At 37.0% G+C, this 24,666-nt stretch overlaps 1 protein-coding gene and 1 pseudogene across 4 annotated transcripts in view; one reads left to right on the top strand and one right to left on the bottom strand.

Moving 5' to 3' along the window:
- The window catches only part of PCCA (propionyl-CoA carboxylase alpha subunit), a 352,647-nt gene extending 348,474 nt beyond the window's left edge, over positions 1-4,173 (bottom strand). For all 4 annotated transcript variants that reach the window (XM_011363200.2, XM_011363198.2, XM_023532415.1 and 1 more), the window contains exon 1: positions 4,016-4,173. In XM_011363200.2, coding sequence (XP_011361502.1) covers positions 4,016-4,120 — 105 coding nt within the window. In that variant the 5' untranslated portion in view covers positions 4,121-4,173. The remainder of the gene's footprint in view (positions 1-4,015) is intronic.
- A 1,779-nt stretch (positions 4,174-5,952) lies between these two features.
- LOC105294142 lies at positions 5,953-23,588 on the top strand (annotated as a pseudogene).
- Positions 23,589-24,666: the final 1,078 nt, after the last annotated feature.

Raw genomic sequence — 24,666 nt, forward strand, 5'->3', positions numbered from 1 at the left:
TAGGAAACCTCCATACTGTTTTCCATAGTGGCTGTACCAATTTGCAATCCTACCAACAATGTATGAGAGGGTTCCTTGTTCTCCGCATCCTTGCCAACACTTGTTTTCACAGACACTTTTTGAATGAACAGATAATTACATCTCTAGATGACTGAAAGGATGAATAAATGAATGAATGAATGCTACATTACCTCATCTCAAACCGTTCCCCTAAATCCTATTGTCTCTTCTTTCTTCTTCCAAATCATAATTTAGGGTAACAAGATTGAGTATTTATTCAATTAAATCCCTTAGTATCCACAGGGGATTGGTTCCAGGATTCCCCATAGATACTAAAAACCACAGATGTTCAAGTCTCTTATATAAAATAGTGTAGTATTTACATATAACCTATATTTGCATATAGGCTACAGCAGGGAATGACTCCACATCATTTCATTCATGTAGAACCACCATAGTAGTGCTTAGAATGTGGCATATCCAAGTTTTGCTTTTTGGAAATTTCTGGGATTTTTTTCCAAACATTTTCAATCCCTAGTTGGTTGAATCCATGGAAGAACCCTCAGGGGACCAACTGTATTAACTTACCCACTATATCCCTCAGAGTTCACTTACTCAATTGCTAACTTTTACCTCAGATCACTGACCCAAAAACCAACCACTCGTTTCCGTCTTTCTTCCCAGGAACTCAATACGACTTTTCTAGTCATCTAACTCCAAATAACTAAGATGAAATACTATGTTTCTACCCCGCCCCCTCAAAAAAATTTTCCTTCCCAAGTTTCCTTTTGCATTTCTGTTCTTATTTACCCACATTTTTTTTAATTGGAATCATTTAAACAACTCCTTTTCTTTCTCTCTCTTGATCAAAAATGTCACCACCTTTCCCCCTTATTTAGAAAAAGGTTTTACCAATCACACCTCTATTCTGAATCTCTTAGGAACAGAATAAAACCCAAAAAGCAGATGCTTAAATGCACAAATGTCCATAAGCATTTTATTATACCAGAAACTGGTTTCTGTAATAATCTTAGAAGATTTTTCTCCCAAATGATTGTCAGAAATCTATCAGCATATTGGAAAGATTTACCTCCAGGCTATTCCAAAGCATTCAGATATGCTTAAACATTCCTTTCCATAACTAGAAAAGAAAATCATAGATTTCAAGGAACATAAAGCTTAAGCATTCATGCTTCATGAGTGCACCATTAATGAGACCATCATTCAAATCAGAGACAAAGCCAGGCTTTGAAATCATACCATCCAACGTTCAAATTCTACCTCATCCAAATGTATATTTAAGCAAGTTACTTAACTGCTCTGAGCTTTGTTTCCTCTTGTGTAAAATTGGGATTTTTTTCCCCTAGTTGTTACATGAATGAGAAGTAATATATGAAAACCACATAAGGCATATAAAAGTTCAATAAGCTGTAGTGATTACCATAAATCCAACATCCTGGAACCACTGAAAAACGTAGACAGAAGAAAAAAACTAGGTATTTAAACAGAATGTGTTTTAAAAGCTGATACACAAAACAAATAAGACTAAAAAGTGAACTCTACATATACCCTAAAAGCAAACAAATTCTGTTAACTAGCTAAAAAGAATGGTTAGAATTCTCTAGACTAGAGTTAACAGTCTGCTTTCTGACCAACCAAATGGTTTGCAGGAGTAGAGGGAGAAATGAGAGGAATACAGTTTTCAAAAGGTTCTGCTTCAGACATAGACTCAGTGGAGCACATTTCAAGTTTATGGAAGAGAAGCATATAGAGAAGCTAAGCAGCAGCTCAAGTTCCCCTAAAGAGATAGTGAACTTCAGAGATTCTTCCCACCTCCAGGAAGAATTCTTTACTGACAAAATGAACTCTCTACTCCAGTCAGTACTGTAATACTTTCAGCACCTTTTGTGTCAAACACTGTGCTAAGAACACAGAAATAGAATGCAATCTCTGCCAATACATTGGAAAGGAAGGAACAGGGTAAGAAAAGTCAAAGGTTATATATTATACATTAACTGTATAACAAGTGTATAGCAGTTAAGTACAGAAACAATTTTCAGCCTCTCCAATCTAAAACAGTAGGATAATCTCTCTTACCTCCAACATCAATGGCTTCCCATTGCTATAAGACAAAGACCAAACATAACAGCATGGTCTACTAGACCTAACGTGGTCTGACTCTTACCTACCTCCCCAGCACCATCTAGTCTCTATACCAGAGCCTCAGAAAGCTTTTCTCTGTTCTTCTCTTTTGCCATTCCCTCTGGCCACAGGACCTTTGTGTGTGCTATTCTCACATATAACACTCATCTCACTTTGCCTAGAAATCACTTTGTCCTTCAAAAGTTGTTTCAATTTTCACTTCCAAAGGAAAGCACTCCCTTACCTTAGGCAACATTGTATGATTAAGAGCACAAGTCCTAGAGTTCTAAACACTGCGTGCCTCAATTTCTTCATCTGTATATGGGGACTACACAGCTGTTGTGAGGATTGAATAAATTCAGGTAAAGTATCACAACAGTATCTAGGACATAGAACTTAAAATCTTGACTTGGTCAAATCCCTCCATTCCATTTTCTCACAGCACCAGGACCTGCATTTTAAACTTGTCTCTCCCTAACAGACTAAAATTTCTAAGAAAACAGAAACTATACTGTTCCTTTAGAGATGGTAAACAGAAAGTATCAATAAAGATTTGTTTTAAAATATATAGCTCAAAGGAAGAAGCTGAGGCCCAACTAAGTGACTTGTCTAATACAAAACTTCATCTACGTGACTCCAAAGCCCATGCCTTTCCACTACACTATGCTGTCTCCTATGTAAATGCAAAAGAGTCTTGCAACTAAAATTGATGTGGCCAACAAATATTAAAAGAAGAAAGAACAATAAGATTACAAAACAAATTGTGTGCCAACACAAAGAACATCATGTTTTTTTAATGTGGACATTCTGAAGTTCACACAAAGGTAATACAGGTGCCAACTTGCTTCCATTGCCATGATCCGTTCCAGCACTCACATTGCTCACCTGGGTTCCCTCCTCTTTAAAAGAGTAGGATGGGCCAGATAATCTCTAACATGTCTTCCAATTCTAAATTTCAATGACAATAAATCAAGTTATGTGACAATTTCTAAAATATTTTTAAATGAAGTTTAACAAGCACCCTGAACCAGATGACAGGTGGTTTTCAGGGAGACCTTCATTTAAGGAATTTGTTCAAGTGACTTAATAAGCCCTATTAACAAAGTAAGTTTGGTAATCTTTGCTCAGAAATTACATGAGGCTCAATGTTAACAGCCACCCACAAACACTCCAATGTATGAGTCAAGGCTGCCACATACAGAGCAGTGACAAAAATGTTTAAACTGTGTTTTAGAACATTACAAAAATCAGGCTGACCACTACACAGAAAAAAAAATTAATTCACAAGATGCATATACAGTATATTGTAATGTAATACGATTAAAATAGGCTTTCAATTCAAACGTAAAAGGTAGTAGCAATCGTGACATCGTGTGGTGCTTTAAAAGTTGAGATAAACTCACAACCCTAACTCTACTTCAGCAGCAATCTACAGTGTCCCTTCAAAGGAAGAAAGAAACAAGAGAAAATGGAAACTATAAGGACCCTTAAAAATAAACCCTGGAAAGCTCAAAACAAGCCAGACCTGTAAGGTACAAGATCAGGTGCACAGGAGATGTGGGTACATTACTGCCAGATGGCTGTCAGACACTCCCTGGGAGAGAGCAGAAAACACATGCCTGCCGGCTCCCTGAGCCCCTCTGCCCTCCATGATCCTCGGAGTACAAGCTGCAGCGAGGGACGCCTACTCAGCCCTGGTCTAGCGCGAACTCCTGCAGAGAGAGAGTAAGAGACCCGGACCGCCGCGGAATCTGGAACGCGGGTGTCACCCCGAGCCACTGGGGCGCTCTCCACGGCACTGAACACCGCCAGGCGGAGCAGGGCTGAAAGTCCACTAAAGCCTAGGCCCGCGGGGAGCCCCGTCGCTCCTCACCTTCAGGGTCCGCAGCGCTGCGCTCCGCATCAGCTGCTGCAGCGATCGCTGCCCACGCGATTCGGCCGCAATCAGAGACACCGCGTTCACCCAGAGCCCCGCCATTGTCGCCCGGGCTGACCGACGCTCTGCTGACCTCTCACCCCGCCGAAGGGGGCGGAGAAGGGGAGCGGCAGCGCTTCAGCCAATCACGAGCCGGGGATCAGCGGCCCCGCCCCCTGCCGCGAGGAGACGAGAGAGCGGGACTGGCCCAACCCCTGGAGCCGCGAGCCTGGCAGCTGGAAAGGCGCGCGTTGGGACTCGGCAGGAGGCGGGAGGGCGGGCTGCGAGGCTGGCGGTGACTCGGGAGGGCCCTACCCAACCCCCGGAGTGAGCGAGGCTGGGAAGACGAGAGAATTCTGGTGTCAGGTAGTCCGCGCCTGCTTGGGTTAAGCCGCGTACTGTATACCAACGTCCACTTAGGGACCAATACGCAGCTAGGTCACTTAACGTCAGTGAGTCAGCTCCTCCCCCATGATCACCCCCTGCAGCTCCGACTGTCCTAAGTTATAGACACGTGCCCAAACTATGTCCATGGTTGAAGGCATAACCTGAAAACACCAAACTAAGGTAAGATATTAAACAAGTGCAGTAACCTAGAGAATGCTCTAGATGTAGAAATCAGAGATCCGAGCTCAAGTCCTATTTCTGCCTCGTAATATCTGCGTGTCAGGGAAATTAGCCATAACCAGAATCAGTTTCTGTTGCTTGCAACCAGGCACTCTCTTATTAGTACAACTACTAAAGATATTGCACTAGAAGTCTCAAATTCTGTCTCATCTAATCTTTACAAGAACCCTAAGTTTGAGAAACAATTTATAAAGAGGTAAAGTCACTCAACTGGTACATGGTAAACTAGGGATTGAACCCAGGTCTGGCTGTCTTTAGGGACTTGGCTTTTGTTTTTTTTTTTTTATTATACAAAATTTTTAACATACACCAAAGCGAGGCGGGGGGGAACAGTATTATAATCACCCAGGCACCCATCGTGGAGCTTCAATAAAGCAACATTTTGTCAACCTTCTTTCATCTATTCCCTCTTTTTATTCTTTGTTGGAATATTTTAAAGCAAATCTCAAACATCAGGTCATCTCACCTATAAATAGGCTGTTGACTATTTTGCTACTCCCACCAAGTCACCTTGAGAGAGTTAACAAAGCTAGGAATGACCTAGAATATGCTATAGCATAGCCTATGCCAAGAGACATAAACAAAATGTTTGGGGATATCAGAGAAGTGACATTTAATGGAATTTTTAAATGTAAGTAGGAACTTCCTTTGTATCCAAGGTTGGAATCATTTCCCAGCAAGGAAAACTGCTTTTATTTTCTCTTGCTATTTCTTCCTCCAATTTTTGCCCTTTGGATTGGTTCTCCTTAGATCCTGTCTGCTTCATCTTCATGAAAGGCACTTGTGGCAGATACTACTTGTTCCATAATAGCTATTCCTTTACTAAAAGAGTTCTTGAATTTTATCTGAACCCAAGGCCACCCAGCTAAAAGCCACAATATCCAGCCTCCCTTACACGTGGTGTAGCCAAGAGACTAAGGGCTGGTTATGGAATGTAAAGATTGTGCCCTTAAAGATCAGGGGCACACCCTCCATTTCCCCTTCTTTCCTTCCTGAGAGAAGATATGCTGGTGGGTGCTGGAGCAGCCATCTTAACCCACAAGACAGGAGCCCTGTGTTAAAGATATCAGAGTAATAAGATTGGAGGAGCCCAGGTTCCTGACACCATAGGGCCATCTTATCAGCCTTTTATTGCTTAATACACGGAGTGTTGTGTGACAGAGAAATAAACGTTTACTTTGTTTAAATCACACTTAAATCTGCCTTTAACAACCGAAATTGTATCCTACAACTCATAATTTAATATTCAGAAGTGAGGTGCTTACATAATGAAACCTAAAATATGTGGAGATAATGATGACAATCCCAAAATAGAAAACCAGAAGCTGAAAGCTGATGACCCTTGTTATGTCATGGTACCTCTTTGGTGAAATGGTCACTTTCAAAATCTTGGACAATACTGTTATTGCTATCACTGATATAACCTGCAACTCTAATACAGTATTTTCGAGGGAGTACGATTGGCATTTTGAGCTGGACAGTTCTTATCTGAGCTACGCCACACATTTTGGGATGTTTATTGTCTCCAAAAACACTGCTTCCTGTTACTAATGTTTGAAAACAGTTTTCAGATATTTTGTACAATTTCCTATTTATCCATAGTAAAAAGGAACCAGTTAATCTGAGACCCGTATGGAACCAGTTACAGTATCATGGAAATCAGCATAAATCCATAAATCTTCTCTCAGAATTTTGAAAGTATCTTTACATCATCTTCCTGAGTTACTCTTCAAAAGTCAAATGCCAAACTTACTCTTGACCTATTGTGTCTTATTACAGTTAGATGTCTACTATATTGTTGTAGAGTGGGGATGGGGCAGAGGGAAGGTAAGGATGTAAATCAGGAATCATGAGTAGCCACATACACAACAAATAGGAAGACTAAGCTCCACTTAGAGACCGTGACCTTTGAGCTACAAATATTTGGCTCTCTTTGTGTGAGAGTACTGCAGACTAGGTATACTGGATTGGAAACTATGTTTTTCCAATCCTCTTCCCTATGTGGCTCCTGATTAGAGTTAACCAAAAGAGGAATTTATAAGATATTTAGAAGACAGGAGTGAAGCCATAGCCATTATTCTCAGAAGGTTATTACAGTAAGATAAGTAACATAGTTTCCTGGAAGGTCTCGGTTTGTCTTTAGTCTCCATTCTGCATCCAGTTTGTTTTTCCCACCTGTTAGTCCTGCTGACTACCAGCAAGCAAACTCAGGTCCACCACCAGATGCTTGATTGCAGACCTACAGAGGCAATAGCTATCCAAAGGCAACTGCTTCTCATTGAACCCTCCACAAGATCCTTCCTCACACTCCTATTTGGTGTCAGACACGCTTGGTTTCTCAGCTATCTCCCAAACTCCAACTTGTCCGCTTCTACTAATATGTCAAGCAGACTATTTTAATTTCTCTTTCTCCGATCCTCTGAAAGGAGCCTGTAGCCATTGACTAAGGTGGGGAAGGGAAGATAACCAGAATTTTCAGGGATTACTAGACCCTGGCTGTGAATTGATACTAATTTCTAGAGACTCAAAGATGCCATCGTGGTTTACCAGTGAAAGTAGAGTCTTACAGAAGTCAGAAGATTAGTGGAATTTCGACTTGGGTCTGAGACAAAGTGAGCCCAGTGTATTCCTGAGCCCACATCATGATTATTTCTCCAGTTTCCGAATGCATAGTTGGAATAGACATACTGCTCTACTATTCATAATAGCTCTGCTTCCCTGACTGAATCTTGACTGGTACATGGAGAAAGAAGGAAAGAAGTTGTGGATAATATCTGAGTGATGAAAGGGTGGAGTGTGGCAAAAAAAAATGCTAGTTGTCCCCTAATATCTATCTTGTTTCTTTGGTAAAAGAACTATCACAATTTAGCTGGATACATGGCCCTCAGGTAAGAACTACACTTCCCAACTTCCATCACAGCAAGAGTGGCCAGGTTACTAAGTTTTAACCAATAGAATGTAAGCAGAAGTGACATATGCAACTTTTGGGCTAAAGGGAAGGGGGATGCCTTCCACTTTCTCATCTCTTCCCAGCTTGCCAGAATGTGGGGGCAAAGTTGTCATCCGAGGTGGTAAAAAAAAAGACAGGTGTTGAAGAAAGCAAAACAATATTCAAGGAGCCTCTAGGTACCTGACATTGTAGCAATGCCATGTCAGCCCTGGAATATTTTGCTCAGAATCTTATGCAAAAAAGAAAAACACTGTATCTTGTTTAAGTTACCATGTTTTGTTTTGCCTGTGTTACAGTAGCCAAATATGTATCCTAACTAATAGAGCTCTAATATGGATCTTTGCCCTCTCCATTTAAAGTTATAGATTGTAAGGAAAATATCTAAGATATTTGAGAACATGATAGAGACTGGCTAACTGCTCTCCAAATATGTTCACTCTTCTGTCTGAGCAAACTGCTAGGCAACATTTCCTAGCCTTCTTTACAGTTAGATATCATAATATATCTGCACTGTGGCCAATGGGCTATGAGTAGAAGTAAAATACACCGGCCTCTAGGCCTAGCTCATAAAACCACCTGTGCAACCCTTCACACCCTTTCTCCTCTGCTCATCTGCTGAGACTCCATAGGCACTGGATGGAAGGAGTGCTGGTATCTCAATGACTAAGCAAACCAGATCTTTCTTGCCTTCCCTCACTGAACTTTGACATGAACAAGAAATAAACTATTTTTTTCCTTAGGCCACTGAGATTTGGGAATTGCTAGAATAATTAGTTTACCCCTCTCTAGAGTTTGTTGTTGTTATTCTAATTTGTGTAAAAGAAATACAAAAATGTAGTCTCTCTTTCCTCAAGGAGTTTACCATTAATAAGCATCAAAATTGTGTACCACTATACATAAAGCCACTTCAAAACATCCCATGAGATGCTGCCAGGCTCAGAGCTTTTTCTTAGCATGGCAGCCACAGGAGATGCCCTTAAATTTCAAGTAGCTATACATTGTGTCAAGTGACCCTCTCATTCTGGCCACAATTTATTGGCTACAAATTAAACCTGGCTATTATGAAAGATATTGGGAAATTTTTCAAATATGCTTGAGACCCCGGCACCTATGCATAACAATTTTTATTCTTAAAGAAACAAATTAGTTATAGTTTATGACCATTGTCTTTAAGCAAAGTATGCCAGGGTCCCCCAACCCTTTCATATCTGCACTGAGAAAACAAGTAACATTTGTAAATACCATTGTTTAGGAAACTTACTTACTTACTCTTCATAATATATGTAAAATAAGGATCAACTTGACTGTGTCCTCAAAAATCAAAAGTGCTACAAAGAGTCAATTTCTGGTTCAGTTACAGGAGAGGGAGTTGGTAAAATAATAATAATTAATATTTATTGAATACTCACTCTATGCCAATGACTATCTGTTTTAAGTGATCTAAATGTATTCTTAATTCTTACAACTATTCAGTAAAATGGATACTGTAATTACCCCCTTTTTACAGGTTAAACAGTTTGCCCAAGGTAAACAACTAGTAAATGGCAGAGTTTGGATAATGAACCTAGGTTGTGGGAGTCCAGAGCACACACTGCTGTACTGCTTCTGTACACAGGTATACAAAAAGTTGTAAGATACAAAATCAGTATACAAAAATGTTTCATATCTATACATTAATAATGAACTATCAGAAAGAAAAATTAAAAAACAATTAAACTTACAATTGGATCAAAAAGAATAAATTTAACCAAGGAGATGAAAGAATTGTACACTGAAACTTTAAGACATTCATAAAAGAAACTGAAGAAGAAATAAATAGAAAGATATTCCATGCTCATGGATTGGAAGAATTATATTGTTAAAATGTCCACACTACCGAAAGCAATCTACAGATTCAATGTAATCTCTATCAAAATTCTAATGACATTTTTCACAGAAATAGAAAAAAAATCCTAAAATTTGTTTAGAAACGCAAAATACCCTTGAAAAAGAAAATCTTGAGAAAGAAAAACAAATCTTGAGCATTACACTTCCTGATTCAAACCATATTACAAAGCTTTAGTAATCAGAATAGTATGGTATTACATAAAAACAGACACAAAGATATAGAATAGAATAGAGAACCCCAAAATAAATCCATGTATATAGAGTCAATTGATTTACAGCAAAGGAGCCAAGAATATACAATGAGGAAAGGATAGTCTCTTCAATAAGTAATACTAGGAAACTGGACAGCCACATGCAAAAGAATGAAGTTGAACCACTATCTTACAACTTACACAAAAATCAACTCGAAATGGATTTTAAAAAAATTGACCATAAGACCTGAACCCATAAAACTCCTAGGAAAAAATATAGATGGTATGCCCCTTGACATTTGTTTTGTCAATGATTTTTTTTTTTGGATTTGACACCAAAAGCAAAGTCAACAAAAGCAAAAATAAATAAGTGGTTTTTTAGTTTGACTAGGTCAAACTAAAAACTTCTCACAGCAAAGAAAACCAAAGAAAACAAAATGAAAAAGCAACCTACAAAATGAGAGAAAATATTTGCAAATCATATATCTGATAAGGAGTTTATATGTAAAATATATAAAGAACTCATACAACTCAATAGTAAAAAGAACCAAACAAATCCAATTCAAACATAGAGAGAGGAACCGAACAGACATTTTTCCAAAGATACATAAATAGACAACAAGTACATGAAAAGGCATTCAGCATCACTAATCATCAGGAAAATGTACATCAAAACCAAAATGAGATATCACCTCACACCTGTTAGAATGGCTGTCATGAAAATGACAAGTGATAGAAAGTGTTGGTGAGAATGTGGAAAAAAGAGAACCCTTGTGCATTGTTGATGGGAATGTAATTTGGTGATGCCACTATGGAAAACAATATAGAGGTCCCTCAAAGACTTAATAATAGAACAACCATATGATCCAGCAATCCCACTTCTGGGCATATAGCCAAAGGAAAGGAAAAACAGGATATTGAAGAGATATCTGTACTCCCATGTTCACTGCAGCATTATTCATAATAGCCAAGACATGAAAACAACCTAAGCGATGAAAGGGAGCAGAGTTTGCCACCCCAAAATATGGACTTTGGGATATTGATTATTTTAGGCTGGTAAATTTAAAGAAACAGCAGCTCTGAGAGAAGCTCTGAAAACCCAGTCACAATTATTTTTTGTAAAAGGACATCCACATTTGTAAGGGAAATCTCCATTTGCAAGGGTGTCTCCTACACTGTACCAGGCCTGCCTTCACTACCAGTGGAGAAGTTGTGGATTTTAATCTGCATAACATTTTACCCTTGTTTACTGTGCTTTTCCTGGTAAGCTCCATTACTGACTCTTCACCTCCAACATCTTTGTCTCTAGCTGAAAGTAGTGTGCATTTAAGGTGATGGCTTCCACCACTTTGGCAAGTTACTCGGCGTTTCTGGGTGTTTCTCATGTGTACGGAATGTATACATGTTATTAATCTCTGTTTTTTTCCTATTTATCTGTCATGTGCTAATTTGATTATTAGTCCAGCGAGAACAATATGGATAGACTGGAGGGTACTATGCCAAGTGAAATAAGCCATACAGAAAGACAAATACCACATAGTATCACTTAATTGTGAAATACAAAAAATAAGAAAAAAAGTCAGACTCATAAAAAGTGGTCGCCAAAGGCCAGGTGGCAGGAAATAGGGAGAAGTTGGTAGCAGGGTACAGACTTCAACAATAAGGTAAACAAGGCCTGAGGATGTCATGTAAAACCTGGTGACTATAGTTTATAACGCTGTATTTTATAACTGAAATTTTCTGAGAGCAGAATTTAATTGTTCTCCACCCAAAAAAAAGAATATAAAAAGAAAAAATATATATAGATAGATTATCAATTAACTAGGAGGTGAGAATCCCTTCACAATGTATACTTATATCAAATCAGCATGATGTGCACTTTAAATATCTTACAATTTTGTATGTCAATTATACCTCAATAAAGCTGAAATTTTTCAAATAAATAAATATTTTTAAGAGACTTCTCAAAATTATCAAGGTCATGAAAATATAGAATCTATCACACGCCCGAGACAGCGAAAGAGACATGATGACTAAATGGATTGGATCCTGGAACTAAAAACTGTGAAATCACTAAAAATAGTCTAGAATTTGGTTAATAATAATGCACCAATGTTCTTTTCTTAGTATTAAGAAAGGTACCATGGTGATGTAAGATATCAACAGGGAATACTGGGTGAGGCATGCATGGGAACTCTGTATTTTGTCTTTACAACATTTCTATAAATCTAAAATTAATCCAAAATAAGAAGTTTTATCACATTAAAAAAAAAAAGTAATTGAAAAGTGAATAAATGGATATTCTGGGTAAAGGATTTCCAAACAGAGAGAAAAGCATGTGATATAATAATGAGGCGTGAATTCAGCAGCACACTTTCACAAACCACAAATGGCAAAGGAAGTGTTTAGAGACAAAGATGAAAGAATAGGAAAGGGCCAGTTCCTGAAGAAAGTAAATATTTTACTGTGGTGTTTGGGGTTTTTATCTTCGAGGCCAGAAATCACAATGTGGCAAAAATTGAGCCACATGTGGCACAGGCTATGTTTGGTTTTAGCCGTGTGTGAGTGTGTGTGCATGTGTGTGTGTGTTAAGTTGAATTAGTTAACTATATTCAAAATACGGCAGCTTTCACTTAAAATTCCAAATTTTCTACTTTTCTTGAGACATCAAAAGATTTAACAGTGCAGGGATTCCCACCCAAAAACATTCATAAGCATCTCCATTTGCTACAACTGGTCCTTTACTCTTCTCTTTAGATATTTATGTTCTTTATCCATATTCTTTCGGTGGGAAGTGTGAAACATCTTAACCCAGGAAGTGATATTATATTTGCATTTTAGAAAGTAGTTTGCATCATTCTAGAGCTAGAGCAAAAGTTTATCCACATGGATAAACATCGCAAAGATAAGATGGAGCAAAAACAAACAAAAAATAAAAAGAAAACAAGTTGCAGACAAATACGCACAGTTTGATACTATTTTTAACAAAGCTTTGAAATGTGCGAAACAATCATACATGAAGAACACATACATGAGTAATTATGGGATGTAATAATGCATAGGACTGCTAACCTATGAGTTCGAGAGACAGGTTGCCCTTCCTGAGAGAAGCTGTATTAGTTTTAGAAGCTGTATTAGGGCTGTCATAATGAAATACCACAGACATGGTAGCTTAAACAATGGAGATTTATTTTCTCACAGTTCTGGAGGTGAGAAGTCCAAGATCAAGGTGCTAGCCAATTCAGTTTTTGGTGAGAGCTCTCTTCCTGGCTTGTAGATAGCCGCCTTCTTTTGGTGTCTTCAAATGGCTTTTCCTCCATACGCAAGTGTGCAAGGAAGAAGGGAAGGAGTGTGGGAGGGAGGGAGATCTCTTGTGCACACCCTCTCACCGGCACTAGCACTCTGTTATCTCTTCTTATAAAGTCACTAATCCTACTGAATCAGTGTCCCACCCTTGTGACCTCATTTAACCTATTATTACTTCCATAAAGGCTCTATCTCCAAATTGAGTCACAATCAGGATTAGAGCTTCAACATATGAACTTGAAGGGAACACATTCAGCCCATAACACCTTCCCATGAGGGAGCCACACAGTGCACACCCTTCTCCCCAGCAGGGAAAATGCATATATGCAATGTTTCTGCCCAGGGAGGGCTATTAGAAACTTAATGACCAACATTTTTATTGGGCGTTGGTGCCTAATGTGTAAAATTCCCAGAAGAAAAGCAGGTGTTCAATATGAATCACATGGTTTGCACAGTCTGAGCACAGTGGGCCACCCTTATCCCTAGGAAACATTGGGAACACTCCCGAAATCCAACCAAGGGCCAACCTTGCAAGCAGGTCCTTCTAAAGAGAGTCACTTTGGACTTTCTTCTGCATACTTACCAATGACCTCCTCAGCTCTGTTTTATTGCTCTCTCCTCCTGGATAAAGATTACAGAGACACCCATTGCTAAACACTAAAACTGGTACAATAATTGTCTAGAAATTATTTTTTTTCTAGGTTTCAATATTACTGGCAATCAAGGACAATTACAGTACATTTATGACTTTAAAGGACCTGGTGGTTTGTCAATGTCTTTACTTGCCATAATGTGTTCTCTCCCAACATAATCATTGATTATATTCTAAATTAATTGTGTCACACTTCATGAAAAAATCCCAAATTGAAGAGACTGATAGATACAGAGAACAAACTGGTGACTCCTAGATGGGAAGGGAGTTGAGGGTCTAAGTGAAAAAGGTGAAGGAATCAAGAAGTACACATTGGTAGTTACAAAATAGTCATGAGGTGAAGTACAGCCTAGGTAATATAGACAATAATACTGTAATAACTATGTATAGTGCAAGGTAGTTACTTGACTAATTGGAGGGATCACTTCTTCAATTATGTAAATGTCTAACCACTATGCTGTACCTGAAACTAATCTAAAATAATATTGAGTGTCAATTCTAATCAAAAAATTAATTAATTAGTTAGTTAATTAATTAATTAAAAGTTACCCAGTAGAGGGAGGGAAGGAGGGAGAGAGACAGAGACAGAGACAGAGACACAGAGACACAGAGAGACACAGAGAGACAGAGAGAGAGAATCCCAGCGCACTGATTAACATAGCAGGCAAGCTCTTCGGTCTTATTACCACAGCAGATATAGCTTGGCAACCATTTTAATCCACCAATAGGCATGGTGACACTTTAAAACACAGTCAAGGATGTTTCTAGTGCATATCCCACCTGCCTGCAACAAATCCTGGCAAAACTGTAAAGAGAGAAAAGAGAATAGAATGAAAGCTTCTTTGAGCACCTCCAATGGACAGTATAAAATTGCCCCAACAATGGGATATGAATGTGTTCTGGTAATTGTGTTTATTATCAGAATGGAATATGGAAATTCAGAGAGCTGGAGCTATACATTATCATATGTTAATCTGTATGCATGTTTTCTTATCTGCCTAGATATTTTCCTTCACTTTTTTTAGTTTAAGTTTCTAGATTTTTGACAAACAGCTAGCTTATTACCTATGGTACTTATAAGCAATCGTTCGCTGGGGCCAGATAGAATCAGGTTGTGAGAATAAATTGCTAAATTGTCAGGAATCTTTTCAGCAGGTCGCTAAATCCTTGGTAGCTTGAAATCAGCCTGTGGAAATACTTACCTAATGGAATTCATAAAACACTACAAATCAGGAGCCCCTCGACTCCCACTCTCCCAGAGAATCTGTTTTTAAACTTTTATCACCACTGCCTATTAAGGTACCTATCCTTAATATTGCCTTTTGCATCTTTAGTCATTCCTAGGCATATATCTGATACGGGCTACAATTTGCTTATGACATAGCTAAAATATACAATTAAACCAGCTGCTGAGTTTGTATTCACTTTCCTTTGTAGACCAACCAGCTTCACCTGGCACCAGTTTCTAGGTATCATTTGTTTCCCTAGGTAATTGGACTCAACCACAAAGTGACTTTAGATGGCAAACACTTCAATAGAACAGTCAACTGGAGATCTGAAACTCCTATCATATTATTATTTCACTGTTGTATCTCCTATGCCAGACACACATAGAAAGGAAAAGTCCTACCTCCACTTGTGGACCATTCATGGGTACTAGTCTTTGTAACTAAGTTTGCACAGTAGCAGCACTTTACAAAGAAGTAGGAACCAGATGGAATATATTCACAAGTTATCTCACCCTTTATACATCCTACAAGACTGACAGCTACTTAGGCCCAACTCTGAGGTCTTTTGCTTTCGATCTAGCCCATAATTTCTCTAGAGTTAATTCAGTTACTGGCACTAGAAGAATCTTGATGAATGACACCATCACTCAAGTTCCCAATGAACATTTATTTGCCTTGAAAATTATGGGCTGAAAACTAGCTACCAGTTTCTTCCACAATCCTGTTTGACGCCAAAGCAGGATATTTCTTGTTAGAAGATGGGAAGACAGGACGTTTCTCAATCTTGTCTGGGGAAGGTGGACATCACTGCTTGTCAGTACAAATCTGGCAACTTGGCACAAGACTGTGTGTTTAATTCCTGTCTTTTGAAAACTAACACTCCCACACACGTGGATTGATCCCAGTTTTCTTGTAGACACAAGTTGCCTGCCCTCTAAGCACTTATTCTTTCTTAAAGTGGGCATTAAGTATTTTGGCTTAACAATAAGGCTGCAATTCCAGGCTGGGCTGCTTTTCAGTCTGGGGAACTTCATATTTTGAATGGTAATATTGTGAACTCTTGGCAAAACATTAGGCTTAATTCCAATGTAATTATTTGTGCAACTATGTATTTAATATCTGTTTCCTATAAATATCATAGTAGGGGCTATACCTTTATTATTTCACTGTTGTATCTCCTATGCCAGACACATATAGTAGGCACGCAATAAATGTTTGCTGAATTAAAAATATATATATATCTCATGAGTGCATATCGATAGTTCTAATTCAAAGTTAACACTATAGTGCTTTTTTCTGTATCTTTTTAACTTTGAAATCTTGGTTCCTAACAACATTAATATTTATTTATTTGTTTTACTTGTTTTATTTTACATTATACGAAAGTACATTTTTATAATGTTTTATAATATACAAAAATATAAGAACATTATTACTAACAATAAACTTATTAAATGCAATTGAAAAGATCTTTGCAGTTTTGTCCTTAGAGTTTATGTAGAAAATGTTACATAAGTATTCCATGTTCCAAAGTTACTTTAAATAATTATTTTCTTGGCGTGATTTACATTCAATTTTGTTCATTTGTTTCTGTTTGTGTTCAGTGTTAGGGTTTTTCTTATTTGACTTAATTTCATTTTTTGAACAGTAAATCATGATTTAGAAATCAAAACTATAAAAAAGGATACTCACAGAATTCTTGTTCCTACCCTTATTCTCTATACCCATTCTACTCATCCTCTGTAAGTAACCATTTCCATTTTCAAAAATTTGTTTATTCTCATTTTTTCACAAAAATAAATATATATACATATGTATAAAAATATATACATATTTGTGCATGTGTGGATATGCCCTAGTTTATTCAACCAGTCTTCTATTGATGGATACTTGGATTTCTCTTCAAGCTTTTTATATTTCAAATAATTTCAAAATGCAGAACAAAGTACATATCATTTTGCATTTGTGGAAAGTGTATATTCAGCTAGATTTCTAGAAGGATTACTGTGTCAAAGGGTAAATGAACACATAATTTTGTTAAATATTGCTGAATTTTCCCTCCAAAAGGGTTTTGCCATTTTGTAATCCCACTGGCTGTGTGTAAGAATACCTGTTCCTCCCCAGGCTTACCAACAGAGTATCTCGTCAAGCTTTTAGACAGCTGCTGGTCAAGAACTGAGAAGGATATGAGATTGTACCTTCCTTGCATGCTAACGAGTTAGACTAGCATGGTTTTATGGGTGCTGCCAGAAGACATTAGTCTTTTAAGTTAGAGGCAAGAGAATTTGTTATTTATGGCACAGCAAGAGCCTGAGTTTCATGTTGGTATCAGTTCATCTTGTCCTTCAAGTCCCAGGGGGATGATGAGGAGTGGCCCAGATAGGCGCTTTGCCCAGGTGGGTTTGTGTCACAGCAGAGGAACACCAAGCTTAGGATATCCCCAGTTCTTCTAAGGAGCAGCTAAAAAACCTGTCCAACCTTTATTAACCCCAAAGGAAAATATTATCTTTATTATCCTGGTCAGGAAAAAAATCTGCTCTCTGTCCCAGAGGGAGACACTATTTTTGTCCTTCCAGGCTGTTTGCAATACAAACATCCTTGAAAAGATGGTTGAGAACAAAAGCTGTCACAGGATGTATAGAAACACCATGGAGATTGTCTCTCAACGCTGCCAATCTGGTAAGTGAAGAATAGTATTTCAATATATTTTAATTTTCATTTATTTTATAAGGAATGATGCTGAATATTTTTTCAAATATTTCACAGGCATTTGCCTTTCATCTTCTATGAACTGTCTCAACATTTCTGGCCATTTTTCTATTGGGTTTTTGTCTTTATCTTAAAAAAAAAAAAAAGCTTAATTACAACACATACCATAAAGTTCATCCATTTAAAGTGTATAATTCGATGATATTTAGTAACATTTATATTTAGTTGTACAACCATCACCATAATATAATTTTGGAACATTGTGAATAACCCTCCGCATATCCATTAGCAGTCACCCCTCATTCCCAACCCCGACCTGTACCCAATCCAGCCATAGGTGACCACTAATCTACTCTCTGTCTCCACAGATTTGCCTATTTCAGATGTTTCATATAAATGTTATACAATAAGTGATCTTTTATGACTGGCTTTTTTTGCTTAGCCTAATGTTCTAAAGGTTATTCCATGTTGTAGCATCTATTAATATTCTAATATTTTAAGTTATTTATCTATGGTAGAAATTAGCTATTTTATGTACTTTAAGCTGCAATTATTTTCTCCCAGTTTTTCATTTGTCATCTTTGACTTCACTTATGATGTTTTTGCCAAGCAAGTGTATAGATAGATAGACAGATAGACAGACAGACAGACAAATGAGACAGAGAGAGAGAGAGAGAGAGATCTGTATTTGAATATATTTTTTTCTCTATAGCTTCTGGAATTTAAATTATTATTAGAAAGGCTATCTTCATATCCAGGTTATAAAGAAATGAACACATATTTTCCTCTTTATGTTTTGCTTTCTTTACATTGAAATAACTGATCTATTTAGAGTATATTTTAATGTAAAGTAAGGGACATCAATCCAAATACATATTTTTTTCAAATGACTCTCCAGTTGTGCTAACACCATTTTTTTAAAGTTAATCTTTTCCCTCAAGGATTTAAGATGCTAGCTACCTTTTGCCAATGCTAAATCTACATATGTACTTAGAACTGTTTCCATTGGTTTATCTGTCTAGACAGGCATCAACACCACAGTGTTTTAATTATAGGGTCTCTAAGGTAACTTTTAGTATGTGGTAAAACCAATCCTTTCTTATTGCTCTTCTTTTTGAAGACGTTCATAAGTATTCTTGCTCATTAAGTTTTCCATACAAAGTTTAGGATCCAGTGCCAGGAAAAACTACACTGGATTTTTTGGTGGAGAGCAGGGGATTACATTAAATTTACATGTTAACCTGGGGAGATGACACATTTATGATATTGATTGATCCTATCAAAGAACAAGGAATGTGTTTCTATTTTTGCTTTATCCTACTTTTGTGATTTTCAAAACTGTTTCAAAATCTTCGTATTGGCTTATGAATAATCATTTAAAGCACAGTGATCTCATCCTCTATGTGACCAGGTCAATTGAGTATGACCAATCAATTAGCAACTCTTCTCTTTGAGGAGAAGTAAGGAAGTGGGCTGACAAAGAGTAAACAGAAGAGCAATCATTTCCCTGATTTTTGTTCTATTAACTCCACTGAGGGTTTTGCATATGTTTATGTTGCCAGCTATGCTATTATATAGTACTCATTGAAACACTGTCCTTAGTAAGCTTTATTGGACAATCTGACTGAGCACAATGAGAGATGAGAAACAGACTACAGAGTGATTTTGGGATCTAGTTTATAACAGGGCTTTGGAATAAAGTTATTTTTTACTCAATTCAGAAACTTCTGAAAGGACACTTCATCTGCCCAATAAGCTTGTTCTAGAAGTAGTCAGAGGAGAAATATCAAGCACCAGGAAAATGGTTTCACAAAGCAGAAAGCAGTACTTCTCTGATATTCTGTTAGATTCCACCCCCATGAGACATAGCTGTACTCTAGGTTAACTCTAGGCTTGCTTTAAAATCTAATGGAAAAATAAAATAAAATAAAACCTAATGGAATAACAGAGAGTATATAAAATAAGGAAATACAGTGGGAAAGGAAAAGCCTATTTCTTTCTTCAAATCCTTCCAGCTCCTACTCAGCTCAGAGAACAAAGAGGTTTATTATGTAGGACCACCAGCAATCTTGTGTCAATAATGTTCAGCCATCTCTGTTGGCACCATCATCTCAGCCTCTTTTTGGACTCTCGAGTTAACCACAGTTTGGCAAAATAAAAGACCTCCTCTTCCAAAAAGTTTCCCATGCTTTGAATCTTTCCTAGTACCTTTATTCCCCCTTACAATGTACCAAAACATCCATACAGTGGGGTTCTGAGTACCTGTAAAAAGGAATGAGAACAATTTCTATATGCAACAGTAGAATAATTGCCAAGATATATTGTTGAGAGCAAAAAAATCAAGGTAGAGGAAAGTATGTACAATTTGCTAGCATTTATCTAAGAAAGGACTATATAGATATAGATATGTTTATATTAAAAACAAACAATAGAGACAGTCTACAGCCCTTGCCTTCACTACTCACACTAGCCTAGACTGCTTATGTCCAGATAGCCTGTAGCTCCACTGCACTATGTGTGTCATTTTGGCCCTTTTGGGCAGTGGTGATTGTCTCTCCGATCAGTGTCTGGGTGCTATGAATATTGCACACTGACGTCCAGATGCATTTTATCTTCAGAATGTCAATGGATACACCAACTACCACTTCAGATTTCATCAGTTGGCAGTGGCTGACAAGCTGTTTGGAATGCAGCCAATTAAAGCAAAGAAATATTCTAATTTATCAGTGGCTCTGTTACAGTGGTGAAATCTAAAACCATAAGAAGTTGTAACACCATTTTGAATTTGATTACTAGACCCAAGTGCACAGTGAGATAATCTTTCATTTTTATGACAAAGGAAAAACTGAGCAAAATATTTGTATGTTGCATTTATTTTATGGGATAATAAGAAAGTATTCCTGGGCAGAGACAACTATGGAGTTAGACCTTTATTTAAAAACATGGTAGAATGTAAATTTGGGGCTATGAATTCAGAAGCTAAAGTTCTTGTTAACTTGAAACATGCCCCAACTCCTTTTGGAAAGCTGACTCTATGAAGTTTTTATTTAAAACTAAATGGCAATTTTCTATCAGTGGAAACGGTTCAATATCACCACTGTAGAGACGAACCTCTGCATACCCTCTTCAAAATATCATAGAGGTTTTGAAACAGAAATTGTGATGAGAAGGTGAGGAGAACTGGAGACAGTAAGTGTGGACAACTCTTTAAAGGACTTTTATTATAAAGGAGAGTGGGAAATTGAGGATGAGAGATATTACAGTACATACGGATATGCATATGCTATAAATGATCTAGGAGAAAAACTGATGATGCAAGAGACAAGGAACAATCCTTAAAACTCAAGCAAGGTATATCTCCTGTGATTCTACTGAGATAAAATAATTAATATTTGTCTGGGGAAGCAGATTTATTCATTTTTACTTATTAATATACATGCATAATTCTGGATCCCTTTTGAAAAGGATGCTATTAAGAAACATTTGATGGCAGATAGAAGAATTGGATGTTTTTTGTCAGGAGGCTTGAATTCCAGCTAAGTAGCTGCCACTCTATTGAAGACATTCAAGTATGGTACACTTTCCAGATATTTGCGATTGACATGGAAGACAATCCCAACTTGCTTGCTGCCAGAAAGGTGGCAAATTATATTAGGAGTGAACACTATTAAGTCTTTTTTAGCTCTGAGGAAGATATTCAGGTCCTAGATGAAGTCATATTTTCCTTGAAAACTTATTACAACAGTTCATGCTTCAGTAGGTTTGTATTACATTTTTAAGTGCATTTGGAAGAATACAGCATGGTGGTCTTCTCTGGAGAAGGTTCAGATGAACATATACATATGTTTTTATATATAGGGTTACATATATTTTCACAAGACTTCTTCTAAAAAAGCTAAGGAGGAAAGTAAGAAACTTCTGAAGAAACTCCATTTGATGTTCTCCACACAGATCAAAAACTGCTACACACATCCTTGAACCAAGAGTTCCTTTCCTGGGACACCAAAAGTGAGAATTCCAAAAACTGAGATCGAAAAACATCTCCTGAGAGAGATATTTGAGGACTCTAATGTGATACTTAAAGAGATGCTCTGGTGACTGAAAGAAAACTTCAGTGATGGCATAACTCAATTAAGAATTTCTGGTTCAGATAAAAGACTCTGAAAAGCCAAAGCAATATTGAGAAAGAACAAAGTTCAAAGTATCACACTACCCGATTTCAAACTAAACGACGAGGTTATAATCAAAACAGCAAGGTATTGGCATAAAAACAGATACATAGATAAATGAAACAGAAGAGAAAACCCAGAAATAAATCCATGTCTATATGGTCAATTAATCTATGACAAAGAAGGCAAAAATATACAATGGGGTAAAGACAGTCTTCTCAATAAATGGTGCTGGGAAAACTGGACAGATACATGCAAAAAATGACTCTAAACCAATTTCTTACACCATGTACAAAAATAAATTCAAAATTAATTAAAGACTTAAATGTAAGACATAAAACTATAAAACTCCTAGAAGAAAACATAGGCAATAAACTATTTGACATTGGTCTTAGCAATATTTTTTTTGGATATGTCCCCTAGGGCAAAGAGAACAAAAGCAAAAATAAACAAATGGGACTACATCAAACTAAAAACTTTTGCACTACAAAGGAAACCATCAACAAAACAAAAAGGCAAACTTCTGAATGGGAGAATATACTTGCAAATGATATATCCACTAAGGGGTTAATATCCAAAATGTATAAGAAGTCATACAGCTCAACATCAAAAAAACAAACAACCTGATTTTAAAATGGGCAGAAGACATGAATAGGTATTTCTTCAAAGAGGATAAACAGACATGTGAAAAAGATACTCAACATCACTAATCATCAGGGAAATGCAAGTCAAAACCACAATGAGATATCACCTCACACCTGTCAAAATGGCCATATCAATAAATCAACAAGCAACAAGTGTTGGTGAGCATGTGAAGAAAAGGGAGCCCTTGTGCACTGCCAGTGGAAATGTAAATTGGAGCAGCCATTATGGAAAACAATATGGAGGTTCCTCAAAAAATTAAAAATACAACTACCATTTGACCCAGCAATTCCACTTCTGCATATTTATTCAAAGAAATTCAAAACACTAATTCAAAATATGCAACCCTATGTTCATTGCAGCATTATTTACAATAGCCAAGATATAGAAACAACCTAAGTGTTCATCGACAGGTGAATGTGTAAAAAAGATGTGGTATATACAATGAAATATTACTCAGCCATTGAAAAGATGAAATCTTGCCATGTGAGACAACATGGTTGTAGCTAGAGGATATTACGCTAAATGAAATAAGTCAGACAGAGAAAGACAAATAACATATGACTTTACATATACGTGGAATCTAAAAATAAGTAAATAAACGAACAAACAAAACAGAAACAAACTCATAGATACAAAGAACGAATTGATGGTCATCAGATAGAAGGGTAGTTGGGGGTATGGGTGAAAAAGGAGAAAGGGGTTAAGTACAAATTGCCAGCTATAAAAATAATCACAGAGATGTAAAGTACAGCATAGGGAATATAGTCAATAATATTGTAATAACTTTGTATGGTGCCATAGGGGTACTAGACTTATCAGGGTGATCACTCTGTAAGATATATAAATGTCTAATCACTATGTTGTATACCTGAAACTAATATAATATTGTATGTCAACTATAACTGAAATACAAATTTAAAAAATTTTTCTGTTTTAGGATTATAAGAATATATTGAACATCGAATTGATGATGCAATGATGGCAACTTCAGGACAAAAATTTCCCTTCAGTACTCCTAAAACTAAAGAAAGCTATTAATACCATCAAATCTTTGAGTGCCAGGCCACGCTAAATGGTTGACCCATTACTGGATGCCCAACTGGATCAATGCCACTGACCCTTTTGCCCTCACTGTGACCCATTATGAGTCAACTTCCAAAGCTTAGGCTCTCTCTAAGCTATAGACTAAAAATACATGTTTCTTCTTATAAAAGGTAGTGGGATTGGCGGCAGGTAGGGGGAGTAATGAGGTTCAACTACCCAGACTTACATGGGCATGAAAAAAATAAAAGTCTCAAACCTGAAAAAAGAAAGAGAAAATAAATCATAAAATTAAAAAGAAATAGTTACCAGTGAGGTGGAGGAAAGAATAAGATAGAGGATACAGAGATATAAACCAGACATGTTTTGTATACCTAACTGTGAAACTATGTAAATATTTTACATAGATTTAAAACAAAATTAAATTTTAGCAATTTCTAGGTATCCTAAGCAAAATGAAACAAATAAAATCACTAAGAATCCTTAATGACCTATTTAGTAAATACAATGCCTTTCTTCAGAGTGCATTCAATTTGTTGGTATAATTTGACCTTGATCTCACTGAAATTCTCTTCCTCCTAGGCTTTTCTGAGACCACTCTCTACTGGTTTACCTTATAGGTCTCCAGTTTCACTTCTCAGTATCCCTCACCGGGCCTTCTTCCTCTACTTATCTTTTCAATATAGATAGTTCTCATTCTTAATTTATTCTTTTTAATCTACAATCCAATCCTAGAAGCAAGACCACATACTCTCCTAGCTTCTATTGACATATTTACATTAATCTATGATTATGAGAAAGTAAATTTAAGATCAATATACTATTACAGGGGAATATTGTCATGAAAGAGGAAAAATGATCCAATTTCAATGAAACTGCTCTAAAACAGATCCTTTGAGTAAGTTGTTTTGCCCATCTACTAAATGTCTGTCCACTCCTAAAAGCCTACCTCAGATGTTACCCTTTCTATGAAGCCTTCTTAGATTTCTCTGGCCAGAATTATTACTTCCTCTTTACTCTCATAAAATCTTTCTTATGAAATTTATTATATTGTGAAATATATTTGTGGGTATGTTTTCTCCACTGCTAGACAATGAACTTTTGAAAGCGGTAAAAGTGAGTTTATGGTTCTAAGAAAGGAGAAAGAGAAGAAGGAAGATAAACTGAGGAGAAGAGAACAGAGTTGGGCCCACAAGTAATCAA

Source organism: Pteropus vampyrus, unplaced genomic scaffold, assembly GCF_000151845.1.
Source record: "Pteropus vampyrus isolate Shadow unplaced genomic scaffold, Pvam_2.0 Scaffold83, whole genome shotgun sequence".
Classification (NCBI taxonomy): domain Eukaryota; kingdom Metazoa; phylum Chordata; class Mammalia; order Chiroptera; family Pteropodidae; genus Pteropus; species Pteropus vampyrus.